This window comes from Equus przewalskii, chromosome 2 (assembly GCF_037783145.1).
Source record: "Equus przewalskii isolate Varuska chromosome 2, EquPr2, whole genome shotgun sequence".
NCBI lineage: Eukaryota > Metazoa > Chordata > Mammalia > Perissodactyla > Equidae > Equus > Equus przewalskii.
This window is the reverse complement of record NC_091832.1, coordinates 30,772,775-30,798,476: the sequence shown is the minus strand read 5'-3', so window position 1 is coordinate 30,798,476 and position 25,702 is coordinate 30,772,775. Positions and strand designations below refer to the sequence as shown.

Sequence of the window (25,702 nt, the reverse complement as noted above, 5' to 3'; positions counted from 1 at the left end):
GCTGACACTCAGGATCCAAACCTGGGAACCTGGGCTGCTGAGGCAGAGGATGCCGAACTTAACCCCTAGGCCACGGGGCCACGCCCAAAAGTTCCTTCTCTTGATGAGGACAAAAAGTGCTAGATTTGATCTCCAATTGTGTCATGGCCTCAATGGGGGGCCCTTGGGTGAGTTCCTTATCCTCTGTGGGCCTCAGTTTCCCCGTCGTAGGGGTCACCTGACATGCAAATGATACAAAGGATGTGACAGCACAGACTCTGAAAGCACAGAGCAGGGGGCTCTTTTCTTACGTGGGAGCAGATGCAGGGGCAGGAGGGCCTGGTGGCACCACTCTACCACTGGTGGGGCGTCGAGGAGGCAGGCCTGGGGGCTCTGAGGGTGCGCTGCCACCCCCAAAACAGCTTCCACTTGTGACCTCAGGGAGAAGCTTCCATCTGTCTCTGGACCCTGTTTCCAGAAGGGCCTGCAATCCCTTCCCTGTTGCCCCGTCAGGCAGCCCAGCCCCACGGGCTTGGCCAGAGCAGTCCTGAGGAAATCCGGATAACCCGAGTCCAGAAGAAACGCCCGGCACAGGCCCACCCAGACTGGGGAGCCGGTCACTCCCTGTGCCATCGGATTTTAAAAAACCACAACAGGAAGTAGCTACATTTATTGGGCGCCACCCATGTGCCAGACACCATTAAGCCCTTACAGACACCATGTGATTTCTTCCTCACCGCAACCCAGTGAGGTAGGTGTTATCATCCCCACTTTACGGATGAGAAAACTGAGGTTTTGAACACTGGTTCATTTGCCTGAAGTCCCACAGCCAGTCAGTAGTGTGGTTGGAACTTGAACCCAGATGGGCTGAACCCACGGCTGGGTTTCTAAAATCATGAAGGAAGCACAGTTTGTTGCTGTGTCTCCTTCCAAGGCCGGGGGGCGCCCTGTTCCTTTTAAACCCGTCTCTCCAGACAGGGTCTGAAATGGCTGCCGGCAGAAAAGGCTTCTATGTTCTCCCTCCCAGTTGGACCTGCATTTCACTCGGGGCAAAGCCTCTGGCAGAGGAATGAAGTTGAAATGGTGCAGCGTCAGGCAGTAGCCTGGTTGGGAGTGAACCCCAGGCCGCGCCTCGCCCTGGAGTCTCGCCGTCTTGCAGCCTCTGGCCTTGGCAGACATGCAGGTTGTTCTGGTTCTGCCCAGCCTGCTATGAGGCGTCCTTTTCTAGATTCTTTTTCTCACCTTTGGGGAATCACAGAGGAGGCAGAGACCTCACTCTCTGTCACACTAGATTACAAAACTGGCCGGGAATGGGGGAAGCGAGGTGGGCTCCCGGAGAACTTTGTGTCCAGCGTACAGGGAGCTGGGGCCCCGGGGCCCGAAGTCTCCCTGCGTTGACTCTCCACACTCTGACTGTCCTGTCACGCCCTGCAGGGCTCTGTGTGCACACATTTGCACATGCTCACTTGCACACGAAGCACTCCTGGAACTCTTCTGGCTGGAGTGCCCATCATGTCTTTTTGCTCCAACGGGAGCTCAGCCATGGCAGGGCCCAGCGTCCGCCTGCCTCTGGTTCTCTCCGGGGCACCCACCTGAGGCTGGGCTGCAGAGTGTGCAGCCTGGTTGGGCGTGGGAGTGATGGCTACGGATGTGACGTTGGGATGGGGACAAGGAAGAAGCCCCAGGCCTGCCCATTCTCTGCTCAGGATTCCCACTGCACGGTCAGGGCCAGGCCTCTGAAAAGAGAGTCCAGCTCCACAGGCTGCTCCAGCTCTGAGCCCCGAGGGGCTAGGCTCTTGGCCTCAGTCTCCGACACTGGATCCTCATCCTTGGGACACACGAGGGACTCCAGCAGGCCCCAGGGACTTGAACCCAGGTCTGTAGGGGAACATGGGAGGGAAGGAGTGTGCAAAGGGAGGGACATGGGGTGGCCCTCGATCTGGACAGAGGAGAGGAGGGGCAGCTGGCTCGTTAGGTACCCTGCTGGCCCTGGTTCCCCTCTGTGTAGCACATCAGGGTCAGGTGTGCTGTCCGTGTGAACCCCCAGATGCTGCTGGAAGGATTTTGGTTCTTGGGGGTCCTCCATAGCCAAGGAGGTCACCCCCTGCAGGGAAAGGCCATCTGAGATACAGCTTCCAGCTAGTGACTCTTTCTGGAGTTGATCTAGAGACCCGAGGTGTTTGGGACCAGAGCGTGTCACAGGTGGAGAGTCCTTGCTGGAGCCTTCCACGCATATCCCGTAGGAAGAAGGCCAGCTGTCCGGAGTGGCCCGAGGGGTGTAGGAGGGAGGCTGGACCTCAGAGATGGCCTGTGAAGTGTAGAATGGGGGTGTAGCTTCTGGGGTCACCTGAGGTGCGTAGGATGGGGGCCTGACGTCAGGGACAGCCTGCGGGGCATAGGACAGGGGGGAGAGTGTCTGGTGAGGTGTCACTCCAGCGGGCTGGAGGATGGAGATGTCCGGCTGCCCAAGGTAGGCAACGTCAGACAGTCTGTGCTGCCGTGGGGCTCCTGGGGGCTCCCTGGGCCCAGAGACCTTGACTTGGGAGTACTGGACAGGCTGGGTCAGACCGCCGGGGCCGCTGAGGTCAAAGACGGGGATTAGGATGTGCTCCTCGATGAACCGAAGAGGCTGGAAGGTCAGGACACGCTGGACGTCCTGCGCGGAGACAACGACAGTTCACCTGTTAGGGCAGGTCCTGAGCTCCGTGGGGTGCCACGGGTGGGTGAGGTCCTCCCTCGGGTGCTTCTTCAAGATGCATAGCTACACGTCCCCTTCACTTCCTGGGGGTTCCTCTGAATGCTGGGCCCTTCGCTGAGGGCCACTGGGTTATCTCAGGGAGAAAGAGATAAATGCTGGGCTGTGGGTCTCTAGGAGGTGGACAGTCCAGGAAGTAGCTCACTCAGGTTTGGGGAGGTTCGAGGTGGTGGCCCACACGGCTCGTTGCTCACGGGTCCCTAAGGGCCTGATGTAGGGGGCAAGCTGGGAAAGGATGGGGGATCATGGAGGGCCGGAGAGTTTTACAGGAAATGGCCCATGGGGGCTTCGACATCGACTGCAAAGCCCTCGGAGGGGCGAGAGCTGGCTCCCGGAGCCTCTATACCCTCTCTGCAGCGGGCCCTGCTGCTTTAGCAGAACAACGCTGGTGGCCAGACGGGGGCTGCTGATGTGACTTGTGTGCTTGACACAGGGCTTTACATTTTAAAAAGTAGGTGCCAACATTTGAAATTTGGGAGATTTCATGTTATAATATGAAATTCTGATTTCTCTTTAAAAAATGTGAAGATCTGGCCATGCCGGACCTGGCTTCCCAGGTGGCAGCTTGGCGGCCCATTCAGACAGGGCCTGAGCTCCGGGTCTCCCCTGGGTGCCCCCCACTTCTCAGCCCCTGGCAGCGGCCTGTTCTCTCTGCCTGGCCCTTTCAAGTGAGTGGCTTTCTGTTCCGTGTCCACCCTTTCTGATCACCTACCCCTCTCTGATCCCCTCTGAGACCTGCTGGACCACGGCTTCGTGGATTCTGGGTTGGAAGGGAGGAATGAGGCCTAGTTCCCTGCTTTGCGGGCTGGTCCCTGCACTTCAGGAAGAGCCAGAATCCCTGGGCCCGTGCCCTCCCTGGACCTCCCTTCCCCCTGCCAGGTGCGACTGCTCACCAGGGCGTTGGGAGGCAAAGGCGGCTTGGTGACATATCTGTAGCTCAGGTAGCAGAGCCCTGCGACGAGGAAGCCCGTGGAGAACAGGATGGCACCTGAGAAGGCGTAGGTCCATGTCCGGTCTGGGCGAGCAAAGAGCACAGGGCAGGGAGGGTGAGGCTGGCATCTGACCTGGACCCCGTCCTAAGTGTGGGTGCTGCAGACCTGGCCTTTTCCTCTCCTGCCCTCTTGGGCCAGGCTTGGGAAGGCCTCTCCTACCCCCGACATTTGCAGGGCCGGGCCACAGTACAGATGGAGGGTCACGTACCACATGTCTAAATATTCAAAACTTATAAATCATGTTTTACACGGTCCTATAAAATATGTTCTACACTCCCACCTTGATAAATAGACTTTTCATCACACCCTGGAAGGCCAGCTTTGAAGTTTGAATTCTTGGCCCCTCAGGGCACTGTGCTGAGATGCGGAGGTGCGGGGAGAGCCTGCCACAGGCCCTTCGCCCATCCTGGCTCCATCCCACACTTCCAGGGGCCTGGCGCACAGGGATACGGACCCCCAGACCACACAGCCAAGCTCATCCATGCCCCCGACAAATAGCCGCTCGTTGGCCACCCATTGGGCCCAGGGTCTGCCCATCAACAGAGCGTCTGCCCTCCAGAAGAAGGACCCAAGGAAGAGATCTGCCTGAACTGGACACAGGACATTTGAACGGGGAGTTTCAGGGTCTCAGGTGTTCAGAGCGTGGTCTGGAAAGGAGACCACAGGCTCCAGGAGCATCTGCCCACTTGGACTTAAGGACCCATCATCTTGTGGGGAGGGCCGTGGCCAGAGCAGGGCCGGGGCAGGGCCTTCTAAAGCGGGGCCCTCTTGCCTGGGTCTGAGGACAGTCTCACCTCCCTGCAGGCGGTGCAGGGCAGAGGCAGACCGAGGAGAGAGGTGGCAGCAGCAAGGGCCTGTCCTCCCTACCTCCCACCAAGGTCGTGGGCTGGGCATCAGGGAAGACCTTGCTCAGGAGGGGCCTGGAGAGGCACTGCCCTTCCGCAAAAGGAGAGCGACCGCTGAGGGCTTCAGCGGAGAGCCTTCTCCCTGTGGCCCTGCAGGCAGCAGCCAGCTCTTAGCACAACACACTTCCTGTCACCAGCCCAAGTGGGACTGGTGAGGGGCTTGGTAAGGAAGACGTAGTTGGAGTTTTTGTTAAAACTGGCAATTTGTATCATGCAGGGGTCTTGACTCTCCAAGTCACCCTCCTTCCATTCCTGGCCCCCATGGGACTTCAGCTTGGGAAGTTGACCTCCAGCTGCCAATGACCTTGGCAACTGTGACCCCTGAGAACTGCGGGAGCCTCTACTTGTAGCCCACTCCTCGCTGCTCCCCCCCGCCCTGTGGCGCAGGCCTCTCTGGGTCAGCTTCGTGCGTCAGTGATTCCCTGTCCCCTGTCAGGTGATACTTCTGTCCCTGCACCAGGGAGAAGATAGGACCTGAATGGCTCTACATGACATGCCTAATGTTACTGCTCCTTGTCCCAGGACAGGATCAGAACTTAGAACATTCCCATACACCACGTCACCGTTGGGGAGGCGGGATGGAATAATAAAAATTACACTGGCCTGGGAGTAAGGAGTGTAGGGTATTAGAGGTTTGGCTCAGCCAGATATGCATATGCTGATCATCCTTCTCTCTGCTTCACGACCCTCTCTGGTCTCCCATTTATTAATAACAGTATCCAGCGGTTATTGAATTCTTGTTACATGCCATGCCCTGTGCGCGGTGCTCTACCTGTGTTATCCCACCAAATACAGAGGGCCAGGGATGCTCCCTTCGTACAGATAATGAAGCTGAATCTCAGAGAGGTTAAGTGGCTTGACCAAGGTCACACAGCTACTCAGTGGAGAATCCCGGATTGACATGTATAACTGCAAAGCTCATCCTCACAGCCACGACACAGTGATGCCTCAGTTCCCTCATCTGTAAAATTAGGCTGGGGCACCTAGAGCCCTTTCCAGCATCAAGATGCCGGGATGATTCTTGGTGATGCTCCCTGACCACAGAGGTAGATAAAGTGGGGATTCTGGGCTCTGGGGATAAGATAGACCTCAGAATACAGGTCAAGGGCAGGACACATCACTCCGAAATGGAAGTAAGAGGGGGAAGTGTGCAGTAGAGGGGACCAGCTGTAAACAAAATTGCAAAGTGGTAGTTAAAGCCCAGGCTTCAGGATCGAATGGCCCTAAGTAGGTTCACTGACCAGCTGTGTGATCACGGGCAAGTTGCTTAACCTCTCTGAGCCAGCGTTCCTCCTCTGTCAAATGGGGATGATGCTACTCAACTTGCAGGATTGTTCTAAAGATTAAATGGGATAATATAGGTAAAGCATTTAACACAGTGCTTGGCAATAGGTACTTAATAAATGGTAGGAATTATTAACATACTTTCTTTTTAAGGATAAAGTGCCTTCTATATGTCAGCAAGAAATAGCCACCAAGAAATGTGATATATATATAAAGGCAGCTAAAGTCTTAGAAAAAAATAGTATGATATCATGAGCTAGGTCACGTAAGGACAAGGCAACGGAAAGATAAGGATGGAGAGTCTGCATGTGGTCAAAAAGCAGGCGGGGCAGGGGCGGGGCAGGAATGGGCGAGATTTGTCTGGTACAGTCAGGGGCAGAGGATCCCAAGTCACGTGTATTCTCCCAGCTGAGTGTCTGTAGAGTTGGTTTCCTTCCTCTCGTCCTCCTGCCAAGTTCTATTCTGGTCTCCCCAGCAGCCCATTCCCCAGGAGGGCGTGCCCCGAGCAGGAGGCCAGGTATAACGTTCCCTGAAAATTAATGCCCTGGGACTCGGGGGGAGAGATCAGTGTCCCGGAGCCTCTTGGGGAAACGGATGAGTTGAGTTTCTGAACAAAGGTGAGGACCAGAAGCTACTCGATGATGATTCGATGCAGCTGCAGTTACACCCTAGGGCCCAGCCTGTAGCAAGCACCTCGCTCTGTTCATGAGACTAGAAATCACCTACTGACATCATCCATCTGAGCACGATGACTAAGGGGGAGGCTGTTTCTCCAAATCCACCCAGGCCACTGCTATCACTTCCATCGTCTAGACGTGCGGCCCTGAGCATTACAACATTCCTATCTCTAGGAAGATAGCACTAAGAACAAGACCATGATGCTTATGAAGAGTCGAGTGTCAGTGTGCTAGAGGAAGGGAGCACGGCACACCACCTCACTAGCAATGACTCAAAACTGTTTCTATGGTGACGCAGTGGCGAGAATGTGATCTCCAGAACGAGGCCCAGTTCTAGCCCTCACCACCTGTGCGACCTTAGGCAAGTTACTTAACTACTCTGAACCTCACTTACCCCAGTAAAACGGAGATGCTAATAATACCTGCCCCATAGATTGCTCACGAGGATTGCGCTCAGTAGAGCCGGGTCCTGGCTGGCCCTGCAGAAATGCTAGTTACCATCACTGTGATTGTTATTTGACTTTGGAAGATATTGAGGGATCTTTTTATCGTCTCTGCTCCCCCTTATGCAGACTATTTTCCAGTATATCTCACTTGGGTTAATATTAAGGTAAATTTGCCTTGCCAGGGTACACACAAAGCTTGCCAGAGAGAGGAAATCCAGATACAAGCTGGAAGGTGGAGATCAAACATGTGCCATGATAACCCATCAGCTAGCTCATTTATGGATAAACAAAGCTTGAATTCAATAATACACTAATAACTAATAAATCGTGCAGGTTTTTAGAGCACCGCCATCCTCCCCTTGCTTACAGGGAGGAAAGCGCAGAGGCAGGACTTGACTTCAGGAGCCCGCCTCCCTCTGGCCTCAGCTCCTTACCTGGCAGCGTCTTCACTCGGCACACGTAGGGGGCGCTCTCTTTGGACCAGGTTGGAACAGAGATCGTGATGGTCCCAAGGAACTCCGTGTCAGGGGTCAGGCCCATGAACTCGTATTCTTTCTTCGGCCCTGCAAGGTACTGAATTTGACAGAGAACCCAGAGTGACTCTCTTACAAGCCAAGCTCCCTAGAGAGCCCAAGTACGCGTGCTCAGGCCCCTGCCTGGGTCACCACACTTGCTGAAATGGTGCCACCAGCTGGCCAAACCAGAAACCGGGGGTCAGTCTCCAATACTCCATTCCCATTCCCCTACCTTGTGCTTCAGCCCCAAATCCAGTCAGTTGCCAAGCTCCACGCACTTTCCTGGCACTCCAGGAAATTTGTAGTAAGCACTCCATAAGTACTAGCTGCTGCTATGATCACCGCCATCAGCAGCACCGCCACCATCACTACCATCACCATCATCCCTCCTTCTTCGAGTTCTCCTCCTCTCTTCCTCTTTCTTCTTTATTAGACATCAAAACGCCTTTGAATATCCATCCCTCTCTTACCTTCTTTTTTTTTTTTTTGAGGAAGATCGGCCCTGAGCTAACATCTACTGCCAATCCTCCTCTTTTTGCTGAGGAAGACTGGCCCTGAGCTAACACCCGTGCCCATCTTCCTCTACTTTGTATGTGGGAAGCCTACCACAGCATGGCTTGCCAAGTGGTGCCACGTCCGCACCTGGGATCTAAACTGGCGAGCCCCAGGCTGCTGAAGCAGAACGTGCACACTTAACCGCTCAGCCACCGGGTTGGCCCCCCTCTCTTGCCTTCTTCGTAGCTTCTGCCTTAACTGGGCCTCGACATCTTTAGCCCGGACTTTTGCAGTGGCCTCCTAACTGGTCGCCTGTCTCTGCTTTTGCCCCTGTCCACTTCCATATCCATCCTGGTGCCACAGTGATCTTTCTAAAGGATTAATATAATTACAACGCTCCTCTATTCAAAATCATTTGAGGGCCTGGCCTACACTGCAGGATAAAATCCTGGTCCCTGCCTCCTGCCCACTCCTCTCTCTCTAGAGCCCAGCTGGCCCTTTGGGCCCTGGTGATGCGGCACGCCTGTCTCTCCTGCAAACGCCTTGCTTGCGGAAGCAAGCCCGTGCTCCTTTGCGTCTGCAGACCCTTCTGCTGGAGCTGCTTTCCAGTTCTCACCTTCCCGTATGGCTCTAGCCTCTTTGACCTTGAACTCCTCCCTCGGCTGCCTCAGTCCATCATTCCAGCTCTCCCCCACCTCTCTGATTGCTCTTTCACTGGTTTCAGCCCCTGAGTGTTGTTCTGCGGGATTCGCTCCTCGTCCACTTTTTCTACTCTCTCCACATCCGCTCTTACTTGGTGGTCTTATCTGGACCCATGGCTCCTGTGATCGCCAGGGTGTGGATAACTCCCAAGCCCATCTCACTGAGAGTTGTGGAGTTCCTAACGCGCTCTGCTGGCTCCCTCCTGGACAGCACTCTCTGGGCATCTCTGCCTCACCGTGGCCGAACATGCTGATCTCCTCTCTGTGGGTCCTGCCCCATCCCCAACCCCAACCCCACCCCTGCTCTTGATTCCTTAATTCTGTTAAAAGAGACTTTCTTGTTATAATACCCAAGGCCCAACCCTTAAAGCCACTTTTGACCAATGCCCCTCACACCCTTTGTACCTAATGCTCTGAAATGATCCATAAACCATCATTTAAAGGGCCACAAGCTGTGCTCCTGGGAGTTCAAAAGCTAAGAATCTTCTTTGGTTCTTTGCATTTCGGCTATGCCTTGCCTTTTCCAGCCACAAAGAGGCCAAAGTTTGTGGTTCTTTGTTGGTTTTTCCTTTGAGAGGGATGAAGTTGGGTGAAGAAGTACATAAACTGATTTTACAACTTACTGTTTTGTGAAACTCATGTGGTTAAACTGCACACTTTAAATATCACGTGATACAAGGCCAGTGGAGTTGCCAGGGCCCTGAGCGTCCTCCTTCCCCCACGTTTTTACTGCCTCCATCCTGGTTCAGCCCCTTATTACTTCCGGCCTACACCATCGCAATAGCCCCCCTGACTTCCCACCTGATCTCTCTTTTATTCCCACGTTCAATTTCTCTCCCTTCTGCTCTCGGTAATTTATCATTTCTATTGGACCAACCCTCCCTAAAATAACAACTACAAACTCTGGCCAGAATAAAGACTTCCTACAGGCATTGGAAAGTAAGCAAAAGCGGGCAGATATTGGAGAAAGGAGGAAGGAAATGACACTGGGAGAATGTCCCCCTTTTTTTGTCTTTTAGCCTGAAAGCAGGCCTCTCGTCTATACCGTATGAGATGGCTGAAACCTAGGCAGCACCTCTGTAATCTTACTGGCTTGAATAAGCAGAAGAGGGAGTCAGGGCAGTCACAGCAGCTGGAAAGCGAGGGGAGAAACCGCAGACCAGAGAGGTCCACAGATGGGTGCAAAAAGATAAACGATGCAAACTATAAGAAGGCTGGGGTTGCCATATAATAGCAGATAAAATAGTCTTCCCTACAAAGAGTATGACTAGAGATAAAAAAGGACATTTCATCATGATGAAAGGGTCAATTTATCAGGAGGCCGTAACGATCGTAGACGTGTATGTGTCTGAGCATGGAGTTTCAATTACACACAAAATTAAAGGGGCACAAAGACAAATCTACGATCTTCCCTGGAGATTTTAATACTCTCAGCAATTAAAAGAACAACAGACCTCCCCCAAAGCAGGAAAGAAATAGAAGATCTGAACAACACTATTAGTCCCCTTTATCTAATCGATATTTATAGAGCACTCCACCAACACCTGCAAGATACACATTCTTGTCAAGTGCACATGGAACGTTCACCAAGATAGGCCATATGCTGGGCCATAAAGCAAGTCCCCGTAAGTTTATAAGGACTGAAATCATACAGAGTGTGTTCTCTCACCACGAACTGAGTCAAATCGGAAATCAATAACAATGAAATATTTCGTAAAACCCCAAATATTTTCCCAAATGTAGTTGTGATAAGGACTCTCCCAACTCAGTAATCTCTAATTGCCTCCTCCGATTACTGAAATAAACAAAAATTCCTCCATCCATCACCGCGGAGCTCGTCAGCACGGCCCCGCCTGTCTTCTCAGGGTTACCTCCCATGGTTCCTCTCCCTCGGTGGTTCTCAAACTTCAGGGTGAGTAAGAAGCACTAAAATTCAGGTCCCAGGGGTGCAACCGTAGAATCTGATTAAGTAGATTGGAAGGGGCCCCAGAACCTGCATTTTCTTTTTCTTTTTAAACTTTTTTGTTTTTTGAGGAAGATTAGTCCTGGGCTAACATCTGCTGCCAATTCTCCTCTTTTTGCTGAGGAAGACTGGCCCTGAGCTAACATCCGTGCCCATCTTCTTCTACTTTATATGTGGGACGCCTACCACAGCATGGCTTGCCACGCGGTGCCATGTCCGCATCCGGGATCTGAACCGGTGAACCTGGGCCACCGAAGCAGAACGTGCACACTTAACTGCTGCGCCACCGGGCCGGCCCTGAACCTGCATTTCGACAACAGCTACAGGAGATTCTGATGGTGTTGGTTTGGAACCAAGTTTTGAGAAACTGCTCTACATGTCCCTGTGCTCCAGCCAAACTGGGCAGTTTTGTGCTTTCTGACAATGTCCTAAGTTTTCCTGCTTTTCTCTTTGATCGTGGTGGGATTGTGTAAGCCGGGAGGGGGGAGGGGGCGGGGGGGGAGGCAAATGTGGGCTTTGAACAGAGCTGAATTTGAATCCTGACTATACTATTTGCTGAACAATCTTGAGCAAGTGACTTAACCTCTCTGAGCCTCTGTTTTCTCATCTGGAAAATGGAGGTAATAGTGCCTACCTCACGGTGAGAATTAAATGACATAATATGCATATCTAGATACCTGGCATAGTGGAAATTGGTATTGGCACCAGAAAGTTTTCTGGAAGTCTTTCTAGATCTCTCTAAGTTGACATCTCCTCTCTCTCATCCCCCTGCTCAGCCCCACACAATAACCTTATGTCCCTCTACCTGTAGCTGTTTGAATTCTTGTTTTAATTCCTCCCACACGCACTAGATTATAAACTCCTTGAGTGCAGGAGGAGTCATTCAGTGGAATTATGGATTAGTGGCACATGCTGGGGGAAAACACCGCATATTTTGTGAATACAAAAAGAAATAACTTGTATATCATTTGACAGTTTATGCCCTTGCCTTCCATCTTTCATTATTACTGATCTTAAGACACTGCCTCTATCCAGTTTCCAATAATAGTGGGGAACCAGCAAAAAGAACCACAGTGGTAGAAACTAATCGTAGCATTTTCTAAAGTGGACACTTTAGGATTTTAATAGAGGTTGTTTCCCAGGATGTTAGAAGGCATTAGGCAAAAAATAAAGTAAAAAAAAAAAAGGAAAAAAGATAAATATAATGCAAAACAAAAGGAGTTTCTCTGGTCAAATAAATTTCAGAGAAGTTGGGCCAAACAGGTTAAACTGGAGTCTCGGCTTTGCAGGACTTGTCAGGGACTTTAGCATGTTATGTGCGTGTGAATCGACAAGAGGGAGGCTGTGGATGTGTTTTGTGGAATGCTGACTTATATAACACAGCTCCGTTTGACTTAAAGCAATGCCACTCTAACTGAGAGGGACACGGTTTTCCCAGGCCGGGAAGGACCGGGGCGGCACATGTACTTACCATTTGGTAGGTCTGGTTGACGTGGAGCTCTAAGCGGTAGAAGAGATCTTTGAAGATGTCCTCCAGGGTCAGCCGGCGGCCGTCCCCTGTGAGGATGGGCGTGGAGGTGGGATGGATAATCATCTGGATGGATCTCACCTTGGGGATACAGGTCACATCAGGTGGTTTGATGGTAGCTGGAAAAAGAGAGAGAGAAAAGAGAAGAGAAAAAGTCAGAATCAGCCAGTAATGTCCCAGGCTGCCCTGGGCTGGGAGGAATGACTGCTTCTGCTCTCCTCCCACCGGACCCCAGCTACGCTTCTGAAAGCATCAGCTAAGCCAGCAGTGAGAAGAGGACAGTTCTGCAAGAACTGGTGTTTGGCTTGAAGGCTGCCAAAGGGATGACTGAGGGTCGGTGGGAAGAGCCAGGGAGAGGGGCACCAGCCCCCTATGTGGATCAGGCTCTTGCCCCAGCCCCTCCACATGCCCACTTGAGTCTGCCCGGAGCACCCTTCCCCTGGTCTATCAGCAATGGCAGCTTTGGGGACTGACGGTTCAACCACATATCCTAAACACTGTTTGGGCACCCATTGTTATTGACTCAGCCTCAAAGGCCACGCCTAAGACTTCAGTCTCTCTCGAGATGGAATTTTCCAAATAACTAAATGACCTTTACTGGTTTACAGACCCCTTTGGGAATTTGATAAATGCTATGGATCTTTTATTTCTTTTTAAAGGTTTTATTTTTCCTTTTCCTTCCCAAAGCCCCCTGGTACATAGTTGTATGTTTTTAGTTGTGGGTCCTTCTAGTTGTGGCATGTGGGACGCCGCCTCAGCATGGCTTGATGAGCAGTGCCATGTCCGCGCCCAGGATTTGAACCGGCGAAACCCTGGGCAGCCGAAGCAGAGCGCGCGAACTTAACCACTCGGCCACCGGGCCGGCCCCAATGCTGTGGATCTTGTCTCCCCGAAAATGTACATGTATAGAAATCCTGCACCCAATTTCAGGGATTCATGAACCCCACTTCTGCTGAAGCTAATTTATAAAAATCCCTCAAGGGTCCATTGACCTCCAACATTAAAAACAGCTTAGCTAGCAGACTGCTCACCGTCATGTTCTTTATAAAATTGAAGAACTGAGTTAAATGCCCTCAAAAAGGGAAGGAGGGAGGTAAATCAGAGTGCCCCCACAGAACGGATCATCTTGCAGCCACGAAATATCACGTTGTGGAAAAATATTTACTGACACAGGCAAATGTTCAGAGAGACAACCAACCAGATTACAAGAGTAGACACAGTTGCTAGTCTCTGCAGTTATGTTTACTGTTCAGGTTATTCTGGGCTCCTTTTATTTTTCTTTGTGTATTTCTGTATTTTCCAAATTTTCTATAATAAACATGTATTAATGGACAAGCCAAGAAAAAAATAATCTGTTTAATTTCATTTTTTTGTTTTCTCAAAAAACCATGTGGCTTTTAAGTCAATTGGTGAACGTCACCACCTGCTTAACTTGGGTGGGGAGTTCGGCAGCTCATATTCGTTCATTCATCCATTATGTATGGAGCATCTCCCACGTGCCAGGCACTATGCTAGGGGCTGGGAACATGGTGGGTTCTACACCCACACACGCCGTCGTGGAGCTAATGTGTCAGAGGGGGAGGCAGCTGATACATGTGTATGCAAACACCATAATCGCAGATTGTGATATGAGCTGTGAAGACAATGAAGAGTTTATTATGACAGAAAATAACAGGTGGTGGCCTAGTGAAATCGGGTTGTCAGGGCTGGGAGTGGGGACGCTCACTTAGGAGGTGACACCAAAACCGAGACCAAGACTATGGATTGGAAGAGTCAAGGCGGGACTGGGGGGACGGAGTTCGAGGCCTTGGTTGTAGTTGAGAGGCAAGATGAAGGTGGTCTCAACCAGGGAGATGGGGATAGAGATGGAGAAAGACGAACAACCTCACAGGGATGCTCTGTAAAAGTCACAGCCCTGACTGCCCTCCCATCCCCCCACAGTCCCTTCTGGGCCATCCCCGGAAATAAGAGCGGCTCCTACTCACTGTGTTGCAGCGAACTGAAGCGGTCGGTCATCTTGGTGGCTGACCGGCCCCCTGCGCTGGTGGCGGTCACCCTGGCGTAATAGAGCTCTGTGACGTTGCCGGTCTCCACGGTCAGGTTGCAGGATTTCCGGGTGATCTGCTGGCAGCCCTCCTTTGCCAGCCACTCTCTCTCTCCGTACCTGCAGGTGAGGAAGGGGACGGAGCGCCCCTTTATTGAGCAGGCCTGGCACTGGGCCTGCGGCTTATTAATAACGATAACGATAGCTAATATTTACTCAGCACGTTCTGTGGCCCAAGCCCTTTGTGTGGGCGATCTGTTAGTCCTCACCATGATCTGTGATGCTCAGACATTATCCTCCCTCCTATTCAAACAGGGAAGCTCAGGCTTAGAAGTAGAATTTGCCCAGGGGTTTGAAGCACGCCTGTGGGGAACCAGGATTTGAACCCAGCCAGTCTGAGTCCACGTTCTGGGCCTGTCATCACCACAACCCTTTGAGGTGGGCATTGTTATCCCCATTTTACAGATAAGGGGACTGAGGCTCAGAGAGGGAAAGTGACTAGACACAGGACGAAGTGGCAGGACCAGGGATGGAACCCAGGTTTGCAGACTCCTGAGCCCATGCCAGCCCTACTTGCTGCAAGGGAGGGGAATGGGGGCATGGGCCTGAGGCGGTGGGCACAACTTTCTGTTGACCTATGTTCACCAATAATAATAAAACAATTATCAGTAGCTTATAATTTGCCAGGCACAAGTGCTAATGACCACCTTATTTAATCTACCTAACAGCCCTATGATGAAAGTACTATCGCTATTTTTAGGTTACAGATGGGGAAACTGAGGCCTGGTGAGGTTACCCAACTGCCCAAAGTTATATAGGCGAGAGCTGGAGTTCAAGCCAGGGCTGTCTGACGCCAGAGCCTGCACTTTTATCCATGATTTTCTCCTCCCTCCGCAAAAAACATACAGGAGCAAAGCTATAGCTGAGTAGGAGTGGGGAGCTGTGTAACACCAATCCAGGTGGGGGCTGTGGGGACTCATGGAAGGGGGCGATTTTCTTGGAGGGGTTGGTTCCAGAGCAGAGTCGAAAGAGGTCATGCTGGGAGGGAAGCCTACGTCTTGTACTCGACACTGTAGACCGTGTCTGGGGCGCTCTCCAGCCCGCTGTCCCACGTCAGGATGTTTTCAAAGTTGCTGGACTGGAATTTGACGTGCTGAAGAAGATCCAAGGTGTCCTCAGCAATGTCACCTGCGGGAAGTGGGAGCACTGTGAGCCGGTGGGCTCGTGGGCCCTGCCCCCCAGCCTCCTAACAGACTGTCCAGTGAGGGAGAGTGAGTGGTAGTACCCACTCACGAAAGCCTGGGTCCACCACCCATCGCTGCTCTCCGGCCTGCTTATTTTTCTTTCCATTGAGCTATGATTCACATTCCACAAAATTCACCATTTTAAAGTGTACAATTCAGTGGTTTCTCAGCATATTCACAAAGTTGTGCAACTGTGACCACTTTCTAATTCCAGAATGTTTTCATCACCCGAAAAAGAAACCCTGTGTCCACAGGCAGTCACTTTCTATTCCTCCCCCAGCCCTGGGAAACCACTACTCTGCTTTCTGTCTCCATGGATCTGCCTATTTGGACTTTTCACACAGAGTTACACAATATGTGGCCTTTTCTCTGTCTGACTGCTTTCATGTAGCATCATGTTTTCAAGGTTCATCCATATTGTGGCTCGAATCAACACTCATTTCCTTTTTAAGGATGAATAATATTCCATTATGTGGCTATACCACGTTTAATTTATCCATTCCTTGGTTGATGGACATCTGGGTTGTTTCCACTCTTCAGCTATTATGAATAATGCTGCTGTGAACATTTGTGTACCAGTTTTTAAGTGGACATATGTTTTCCATTCTCTTGGGTGTACAGCTGGGAGTGGACTGTCTGGGTCATATGCTGATTCTATGTTTAACTATTTGAAGAACTAACAAACTGTTTTCCAAAGTGGCTGCACCATCTTACAGGCCCACAGCAATGTCTGAGTGGTCCAGTGATCCCGCCTCCTTGCCAATACTCGTTATCGTCTCTCACTCACCTCTTAACGCCACCTGAAGTTGGTGTTTTAGAGAGAGTGGCACCGTATTTTAGAGAGAGTCAGCTCAGATGTCTAAGCAGTAACTTGGCCAGAGTCAATAACTTCAAACAAGGGTGGAGAAGATGTCTGTGAATTCCTGCCTCTCTGCTGGCGGAACCCATCCCTGCCCACCCACCCCGTGCCTTCTCAGGAAGGCGGAGGCACCTGGCAGCTCTGTGGACTTCGTAGTGCGGACGGATGCTGACTGAGGCCATATACGGGCAGGGCGGCCTTGCTGTTAAAGCTATTAGAACTTTAATTTCTTCGTCTCTAAAATGGGAGTGATTTGACTTACTAAATACAAATAATAACACCACCGGCAGCTGACGTGTATGAAATGGACCTCAAATGCACAGGGACACAGGGCTCTTACTTCATTAAAGCCTCCTGAAGACCTGATGAGGCAGCTACTATCATTATCTCCATTTTGTGGGTGATAAAACTGAGGCTCAGAGAAGGTTATTTGCCCAGTATCACTGTTAGGGAGTGACAGAGCCTACACTATCCATCGCAGTGCTGGACTGGTTGTGGGGTGGATGCAACAGGCAACGTCTATGAGAGCCTTTAGCACGTAGGAAGTCCTTATATGTGTGTGTTGAGTGCGAGGACAGGGGATCTGGGAAAGCAAGAGACTCACGGTATAGGGAGGGGTCTGTCCTGTTTACTCTTTCTTCCGCCTGGGGAGTTTCGGTGGCCTGAGCCCCTGATAATAGGCCCAGCGAAGGGAGGAGAGAGGAGAGGAGAAGCTGGCCCTGAAGAGTTCACAGCCACCTCTTCCAGCCTAGGCCTCTGCCAAGTCTACTGTTGGTTATGTCAAGGAAAGGGTAGTAAAGGCCAGAGGCCGAGGAAGGGGACTACGGAGGGGCTGCTGCCTCTGAAGCGATCTTCATCGGAAATAAGAGCTTTTGACTTGTAAAACGCTCCCCTCAGCCCTCCAAGCTAGGTCTGTGGAGAGGAAGAGGGTGCAGGAAAATGGCGGCCAGAGCCAGCAGTGGCTCTGAGCATGCTCAGAAGGGTCTGGTTGGCTGGGGCGGGAAGTAAACAACTGCAGATGCAGTTGAGTGGAGGCCTGGAGGCCTTGTGTATATGTGTGCCTTTGATGTGTGTGTGCTCCTCCTGGACATGACCGTGACCACCAGCAGCCCAAGCTGTGAGGCAGTGGATAGCTGCTTATTCCCCTGCTCCGAGTGTGCATGCAGTGTTTCTGCAAGAGGGGCCCACAGGCTTGGAGAGGCACCTGTGGGGGTGGGGAACACTGTTAGGACAGTCCACCCTGCTGTGCACCCACTGGCGAAATCTAAGGCTGCACTCCTCTCTGACTCTGGGTTGGTCAGCCCTAGAAGCTGCAGAGATATTTGTCTTCTAGGATTCCTGGAGCCCCCAGCATGGGGTCTTGGGGACTGCCAGGGTCTTACGGCATCTACTCAGTGTGATGGCTATGCTGCTGAGCCCCAAGGTGTGGTTGACATCTTGTCTGAATCTGAATGAGGGCAGCATTGGGGGCAGTTCTGGAGGGAGGATCCTGGATTCAAGGCTGGGTCTTAAATTGAGGGAAGGAGTCCACGTGGGGTCAGAAAGTCATGGGGGCTTCGGGCAGGGGGTCAAGGGCAGGAGAGAGAGAGGGTGGGATTTGAGAGAGGGCCAGGGTCTGTCTGGGGGTGGGCTTAGCTTCTCCTAGTGGTAGGTTAGGGTCTGCAGTGGGAAGGTTGCTGGTTGGGGGTCAGTATCCTGGGCAGGCTATGTGGATCGGGGTGAGGCTGAGGCTGGGACATGCTCAGGAGGGAAAGGGCCCAGGTCAGGTGGAGGTTGGCACCACTTTCCAGGAAGGAGCTGAAACTGGCTTCCTGAACTGGGGTGCACAGACCTTGGCTGGTCCCCCTCTTTTAGGAGGTGTTGAGGGCTAACAAGATCTCCCCTCTCCTCCCACCGTATTTGATCCTTTTCCTCCTCAAAACCATCGTTCCTCAGCCCGTGTCATTTCTGCACGTCCCAGATGAACGTCTACACTGTGAAATCCTGAGGAGACCCATGCTGTCCAGAGACCAACAGACCGACAGATTCGATAAAAGGAAGTTTTCCTACTTGCATGAAAAAGCAATTCTGTGTCAACCAGTTGAGAAGCTAAGGAAAAACAAACACACAGAAACAACTCGACATGCTCATCAATCAGCCTAGGCATGGTGGGATGGGGAACTGGGTCCCCTGAGGGAGATTAAAGACTTGTAGCCGTCTTTCAAGGGCTGTTTCCTGTGGGTCCCTCATCTTAAAGGGTCAGGAGCCTCCAAGACTCTCAACCGGAATGAGTGGGGGTCTAAAGGAACATATTTTGGGGTCTCTTGGGGACACATCAAGTCTCCTGAGCTTCTCACGAGCCCAGTGTGGAGTGGAGGGCCTAGTGTGATGCTAGAAGTGCCCAGGAAGCAGCTGGAAACACTGTGGATCCAGTCAGCACTGGCTGGGGACGTGAGTACAGGCGACCGGGATGCTCTGGGGCTTCATGGGCCTCATTCTGCACGTGAGCTAGAAAGGGCCTTGTAGAGGCCATCTCTCCTCCTCTTCAGTCAGGACTATGCTTTCACTTCTCGAGAAAGCTGCCTGAATTTTATTAAATTTCTCAGGGAGCAGAGACACGATCTAGGATCTCACGTGTCTGTCTGAAATTTCTCCTTAACGGTGGATCAACAAAATCCACTTTGTTGGATTTGAAAATGGTGCCCTTTAGTCCTGTTTTCAAAAGGACCCTGGTGTTTTAGGACCTATGAATGCAGCAGACCTGGCCACTGTGGGAGAAAATGCTCTTTTAGATCTAGCAAGAGGGGCTGGAAGAGGCCCCTGGAGCGGCGTGAAGGGAGTCAAGGGCCAGACTCAAGCTTTATCCATCCGGTCCCTCCCCTGCCTCCCCTTGTCAGGTCAGTGCCAGCCAGAAGCAGAGAATGGATGGCACAACTTCTACCAGAACATTCTGAGGATCAAAGGATGCCGGCTTCCCTCAAGCCAGTTCTTTATCTTCTGCGGCAGGGGATCCAGCACCCCCTGTTCAGACAGCTGGCTGCCTCCCTGAGTCTTGAGGTCAGTTGAGTCTCTGGAAGAACCCAGGGTCTGAGGGAGACCCTCTCATCCTCCCCCATAACCTGAGTTGGCATCCACTTCTCCAAGGAAACTCGGCACCCAGTTCAGCCCTTAGCAGAGGAGAAACTGAAACTGCCTGTCCTGAGGCTGGGTGGGGTGTGGGGGAGACAACCCTGATCATGGGCCCCTGGGGTGGGAAGGAGTCTGACCACAGGGTGTTGGGGCACTCACCGACCAGGGATCCCACAGCCAGGATGGTCAGTAGCATCCTCATCGGGCCGGGCACAGAGCCCTCTTTGGGCCTCCACTGTGGGCCGAGCACCGAGGGAGGGCTGGGAAGCTTTGCCGCCTTGGCAGCTGGCTCCACCCGGGCACGGGGGCGGGGAAAGAAGGGGAGGGTGGGACCAGAGCAGTGGAGAGTGGGGTACAAAGGTGCCTGGCCTACGTGCTTTGAAATTCCAGGGCCTGGGCGGGAACCGAGGGAGTTCCCTTCCTAGTTGCAGAAAACAGCCACAGTGACAGGTCGGCTTGTTTATCTGGTCTGGCAGCTGATTCATCTTAAGACTCTTTAGTGGTTTATCAGGGAACCGAGAGGCAGAAAAGGCAAAAATCATCCATGATGTACAGCCTTATCAGAGAGCAGTTTGGCACCGTGTATCAAAAGCCTGAAACACGTGCATATCTTTTGCCCCAGTGATTCTGTTCTCAGGGATTTACCCTGAGGAAAATAACTGGACAAGGGAGCAGAAAATACATTCCAGAATGTTCCTTGTGGCAAAGGAAAAGCTATGACTCCTTGGCTTCGTTCTGGCAGGAGCACATATAGGATGCTGCTGCCCCTCTTTGTGCCCCGTATCAAAGCAGGTCCCCCAGCCTGGATGATGGGCTTGGGGATAGCTGTCCTCCTAGACAGTCTGAGAAGCCCAGGCACCCTGACCTTGAGCCTTTGGAGTCTGGGACCTGCAAAAGGTTAGGAAAAAACAGATCCGAAACGTTAGTGACTCTACTGTGCTAGAGATGGGGAGTAAAATTCATGAATGGACCTTTGGTTTAGGACTGTGTAGATTCAAACTGCTCACCCGGTATACTGCCCTACAGAGCTGTATCCACAGGGACTATTGTGAAATCCACTGGGATGGGTGTTTAGGGAATTATTTTCTCCTTGCTGGGCCTCAGAGAAGGTTGAAGGAGCCTGAACTCTGGTTAGGGTGGACACAATCAAAGCCCTCTGCCCCTGGGGAGAGTTTGGCTGGTCCCAGTCACACAACGGCAGGCTGAGCCTGATAGCAGGAGAGCTGGCTAAGGGACCCGATTGGGTCTAGCTTTCAGATGTAGTAGGCCGTGATATCCAGAGAGCTGTATTCAAGTTGTTCTTTTCTATGTTGTAATTGTTTTCCATCAGCCCTGAGTCTTTGGCCAGGTTTGTTTGACAAAGCAGTCGAATTTGAGCTATGGTTTGAGGGATTAAGGTACGGCTTGGGCCGGTCATTTCCTGTAATTGCAGGAAATTATGTTTCTCAGACTCCTTTGTTAACTGCTTCTTGATGGGTTCACCCAACGGGAGGCACTGGAGGAAGCCAGGAGAGCGGAGGAGAGAAGTCGGGGTAGTCCTACCCCTCTTTCTCTGCCCTGAGTGGCACCCCAGCAATGGCTGTGTGTCCTTTGGAGCTCCAGTTCCCTCCGGCCAGGCAGCCACCACCATCTTTCTGTCAGGTGGCCAGCTCCTGGGCTCTGGTAACAACGTCCCCGCACCCCGCCATTTTTCCCTTTAACTCGAAGGATGAGGCAACTTTTTGCTGTGGCCCATCTCTGGGCTGCCTCCAGGTCCCTGAATGGATTCTCAGCTCTTCCATCACCCGGGTAACCAACCCCTTTGTATGAAACTCCTTTGGTTTGAAAGCCTCGAGAGGTTTCTGTGCTCCTGAATGGACCATGATGGATACGGGGCCTTTGATAACTTTAGGGACAAGGTGGTGTGGAGAGATCATGGGCAGAGAAACAGGTCACAAAATGGCGAGAAGTGACCTGTAGGGGGAAGAGCAATCTGGAGCAATCTTGGCTGGCTGTCCGAGAGGAAGTTAGTTCCGTGGAACGGGAAGCCTTCTTTGGCCACTCCGAGAACACCTGGGGGAGAGAGCTGGATGGAAGAAGAAGACTCCCCATAGCTGTGAGAGCCTCTGGTTATGTGGGAATTAACGGGAAGGAACCTGCCTGGATTGTTAAGGAACTGGGAACATCCAGACTTCATTTCTAATAGTGAAAAAAAAGAGAACAGCTTTCATGTCCAACAACATGAGTTTGCTTAAATGAATAACAGTCTGTCCACCCGATGCAAGATGAATGCAGCCTTCCAAATGATGCTGGAGAAAAGAGATTTGTGGCCTGGCAAAGATTCTCTATATTTTGCCAAATGAAAAGAAGCATGGCATAAACTATGTCTAGTACGAGCCTGGTTAAAACACATTCATACACATGCAGAGAAAAAAGTCTTGAAGGATGTAATTATAATGCGAAAATATTAATGGAGTTATCCCTGGGTGGCAATACAATTACAGGTGGTTTTTATTTTCCTTCCATTGCTCATCTGTACTTTCTTCTCTCTCTCTTTCTCTCTCTTTTCTTTTTTTGGTGAGACAGATTGTCGCTGAGCTAACATCTGTGCCAGTTTTCCTCTATTTTATAAGTGGGACCCCATCTCAGCATGGCTTAATGAGCAGTGTGAAAGTCCACGCCTGGGATCTGAACCTGTGAACCCTGGGCTGCTGAAGTGGAGCACATGAACCCAACCGCTACACCGCCGGGCTGGCCCCACATCTGGACTTTCTACAGCTTTTATAGGAAATATATTATTTTACATTAAGGAAACGCAAGGTTACTGAACAAAACAAATAGGCATTAAAGAAGAGTCTTTGTCTGGGCTGTACCCCGTCCTCGAATGCCGTCTCCTCTCCCTTAGCTAAATTCCCTCTTCTTCAAAGCCGTCTGGGATGATTTCTCCTCCTGCAAGATGCTCATGACAGCTCCAGCTCACCGCAGTCTTAATTTAAAAATCCTTCTAGAGCTCCCGTCTGCTGCGCATCGGGCATCGTCCAATATTATTCTTCAGCTGTGCTCATGTTGAAGACTGGAAAGGAGCAACTCAGGCCAGGCGGAGGTGAGACACCAGCAGCATCTTCAAATGTCGGAGGGCTGTTGCATGAGAAGGATCTCTCCGCCTTCTGTAACTACCTCTAAACAGGAAAACCGGGGTGCAGAGAGGGGACATCTTAGGGAGGCAAATTTCTTCTGATTTAAGGAAATAGCTCTCGCTACAATGGGGAGGCTGACGTTAGGATGCGCTGCTCTTGGTTACTGGGGGGATTTGGTGAGTGGTTGTGACCACTGGTAGCTGTTTGCTAGACAATCGCATTCTCTGGTCTGTAAAATCCAATGGTCCTTGTCTCCCCAGCGAGGCAGAAAACGTTCAGAGCAAAGAGCAGCCCTTGCATTTCTCTGTTCTCTCCACGTGACTGAATAGAGAGCAATTATCCAACACTGACTTATACAGAATTGGCCTTCACAGCAGCAGAGTCACCCTGCCGATTCCCTCTGGCTCAGACTGCCAGGAAAACGCACTTCTTTTCTCTCTGATAAATTTCTCTGATGCACCTTGTGTTGTCTTGCCTCTGAGCCTTTGTCCAGGCTGCACCCGGCGCCCGGAACATGCTTTCCACTCCCTTTTCCTGTCTGATTCCTGTTCATTTTTCAGATCTCTTCTCAAATTCACTTCCTCCAGGAAGCTTCCCTATGTGAGCCGCTCATGGGGTTGGGTTAGGAGCCCCAGCTCTGTGCTCCGGTGGCCCCTGAATCTGCCCCATCCTAGTGTGTATCGCACCATGTTATTTGTTTCGCCCCATTGCTGACTCCGGGGCCAAGGCGTGTAACCTGCTCTTTTTGATATCTCAGTGTCCAGCATGAGTTGGCATAGAGCGAGTACCTAGTAATATTTGCTGAGTGAATGAGTGTGCTGGGGGGAGCTGGCCAGGGCTTCAACACTGCCCGTGGGACATTCCTAAGCTGCAGAAAAAGCATATCCTAAAATGACAAATACTTAGGAATGTGAGCTGCTCCTGTCCCTTCTTTCAACACCCAGGGATGCGGGAACCTGTTCTGCAGAAGCATGAACATCAAAAGGCAGTGGGGTGTACTTTGGAGGGGAGAGGTTGGTGACACAGCAGTGAGAGAGCCTGAAGGGGGGGGGGGTCCCTGGCCCTTCCTGGACAGGAGGAGCAAGGAGCAAAGCTTTGGCAACCCACCCTGGACCCTCTTCTTAGAGAAAAGCCTGGGAATCAGACCCCCTCTGAGTCCATCTGGCTCTAAGCCTGGGCTGTGTCAATCAGGGACATTGACTCAGATGTCCCATGTAGGGAGGCTGGGTCTGGTCCCAATCCTGCACCTGACTCCAGGTGACCTCGAGTAGTCTTGTCCCTTCTCTGGGCCTCAGTTTCTCTGTCTGTACAGGAGTCGTGGTCTAGAAGGCCTCCAAGGGCCCTTGGAGCTCAAGTGGCCTTTGCATCCATGTCACTTTGGGGTTGGAAACCTCCCCTGACATCGCAGAATTCCCTTCAAGGCAATGGTTGGTGACACAAGCACAAATTCAGCTCAGCACTTATTCCACTCTGCCTACAATTTCAGCTCCCTCTCAGGGTAAGGAGTTGCTGAAGCGTGTTACACGCTTCTAAGACCATCCTTCTTAAAAATATTAAGAAGATCCTGTGTCTCACGCCAGGATTGAGGGAACAGTTTCATATGGCCCCTGGACACCAAGCAGTGAACAGAATATGGGCTTTGGGCACAGACCCGGCTTCGAATCCCGGCTCTGCCACTTGCCCACAGTGTGCAGTTCGCTTCATCTCTCACCCTCAGCTTCCTCATCTACAAGAGGGAAATATTAGTCTCTACTCAGTACTGCTGGGTGAATTCAAGGAGTCGATGTCTCTGGACAGTTTCTGAGGAGGAGACCTCCTGCACTGAGTCTCCTCTGTTAAGAGATGAGGAACCCAGGACCAAGTGAGTTTCCTTAAAAACTTTTGCGAGAACCCAGACTCCTGGGTGTGCAGGCGTGGGGGTGCAGGAGGGGGCGATGAGGGCAGTGACAAGTGTTCCCTTAGGTTATGCTGTGCAAGAACTCACCTTGGAGGCCTGCAAGGGGCCTCCCACCACCTGCTGATGGTTTTTCCCACCAGGACGGTGTACTCTGAGGTGTTCCTGCCTCAGGACCCCCAGCTTCTCCTCCCAACTCACAACTAACAGTAAAGGGGAAAAAAAGACTTCATCATTTATAAAAGCTGTCACACCTCTGTACGCTGTATCATCACATGCCGAGAGGTGGGGCTCCCCGGGCTGGAACAGGTCCTGGTGCCAACCAGTGTTTCTGGAGTAATTGACTCATGGAACTGACTCACTCATTTAGATACAGATATACCTTCTGGTCTGTTTTTTTTTTTTTTTTTTTTTTTAACCCTTGAAACTCTCATCACTTTAGTCCCATTTTGTGCACTCAGGAATGAGCTCAAGGAAACTGTAAGCAAGCAGCCGTTGACCAAGTGCTAACTCATACGGAAAACAGCAAGTTACCATTGGGGGATTAAGGTACTGGTTTGTCCCCCACTTCTGTCTCCTCTCTTGCCATCTCACTCACGGAGCAGGACTGATCCCCCTTCTGAGAAGATGCTGGGTTGAGGGAGGATGATCATCTGCATGGGACAGGAATTTGGGATCTGGGATAGAGTCTAATGCAAGATCTCCAGCCACCTTACACGTAAGTCAGCTGCAGCCAGCCCCTTACTGACTCCGATTCATACAATTCACTCACCCATCCATTCATTCACTTGTTTAAGACCAAAACTCGCATGCTGTGCCAGGTGCTGGTGCCAGGAGGAAAAGGGTCCCTTCCCTAAAGGAGCTCTCAGGACATAACATCCATTGCCCCAACTCTTTCTCTCCGAGCTGCCCTTAGCTCCGATCAGGTAAGAACCCTTGCAATCCTGCAGCCCTGCTATCCCACCACTGTCCAGAAGGTGGCAGCAAACAGGCCAAGAAAGGCTCAAAAGGTGACCAGTCGCGGGAGGCAGGCTGGGAGATGGCTGGGAGTCACCTGGGGATGAAGTTCTGCCCAGTTTTTTGGAAAGGACCTACCGCACATCCATTCAAGGGGACAGATGGCCCAACCTGACCACCAGCTGCAATGTGCACGCAATGTGCATTGACAAGGATATTTGGTTCCAAGCAACAAAAGGC

General features: G+C 51.6%; 1 protein-coding gene across 1 annotated transcript; it reads right to left on the bottom strand.

The window, feature by feature from the left end:
• Positions 1-634: 634 nt before the first annotated feature.
• IL22RA1 (interleukin 22 receptor subunit alpha 1) lies at positions 635-19,790 on the bottom strand. The gene is made up of 7 exons (XM_070597923.1): positions 19,655-19,790; positions 15,340-15,472; positions 14,226-14,404; positions 12,184-12,359; positions 7,473-7,611; positions 3,628-3,749; positions 635-2,635 (listed from the first exon to the last, which is right to left on the bottom strand). The coding sequence occupies exons 1-7, from the start codon at positions 19,695-19,697 to the stop codon at positions 1,682-1,684; spliced, it is 1,746 nt and encodes a 581-aa protein (XP_070454024.1). The 5' UTR covers positions 19,698-19,790; the 3' UTR covers positions 635-1,681.
• Between the last annotated feature and the right edge of the window lie 5,912 nt (positions 19,791-25,702).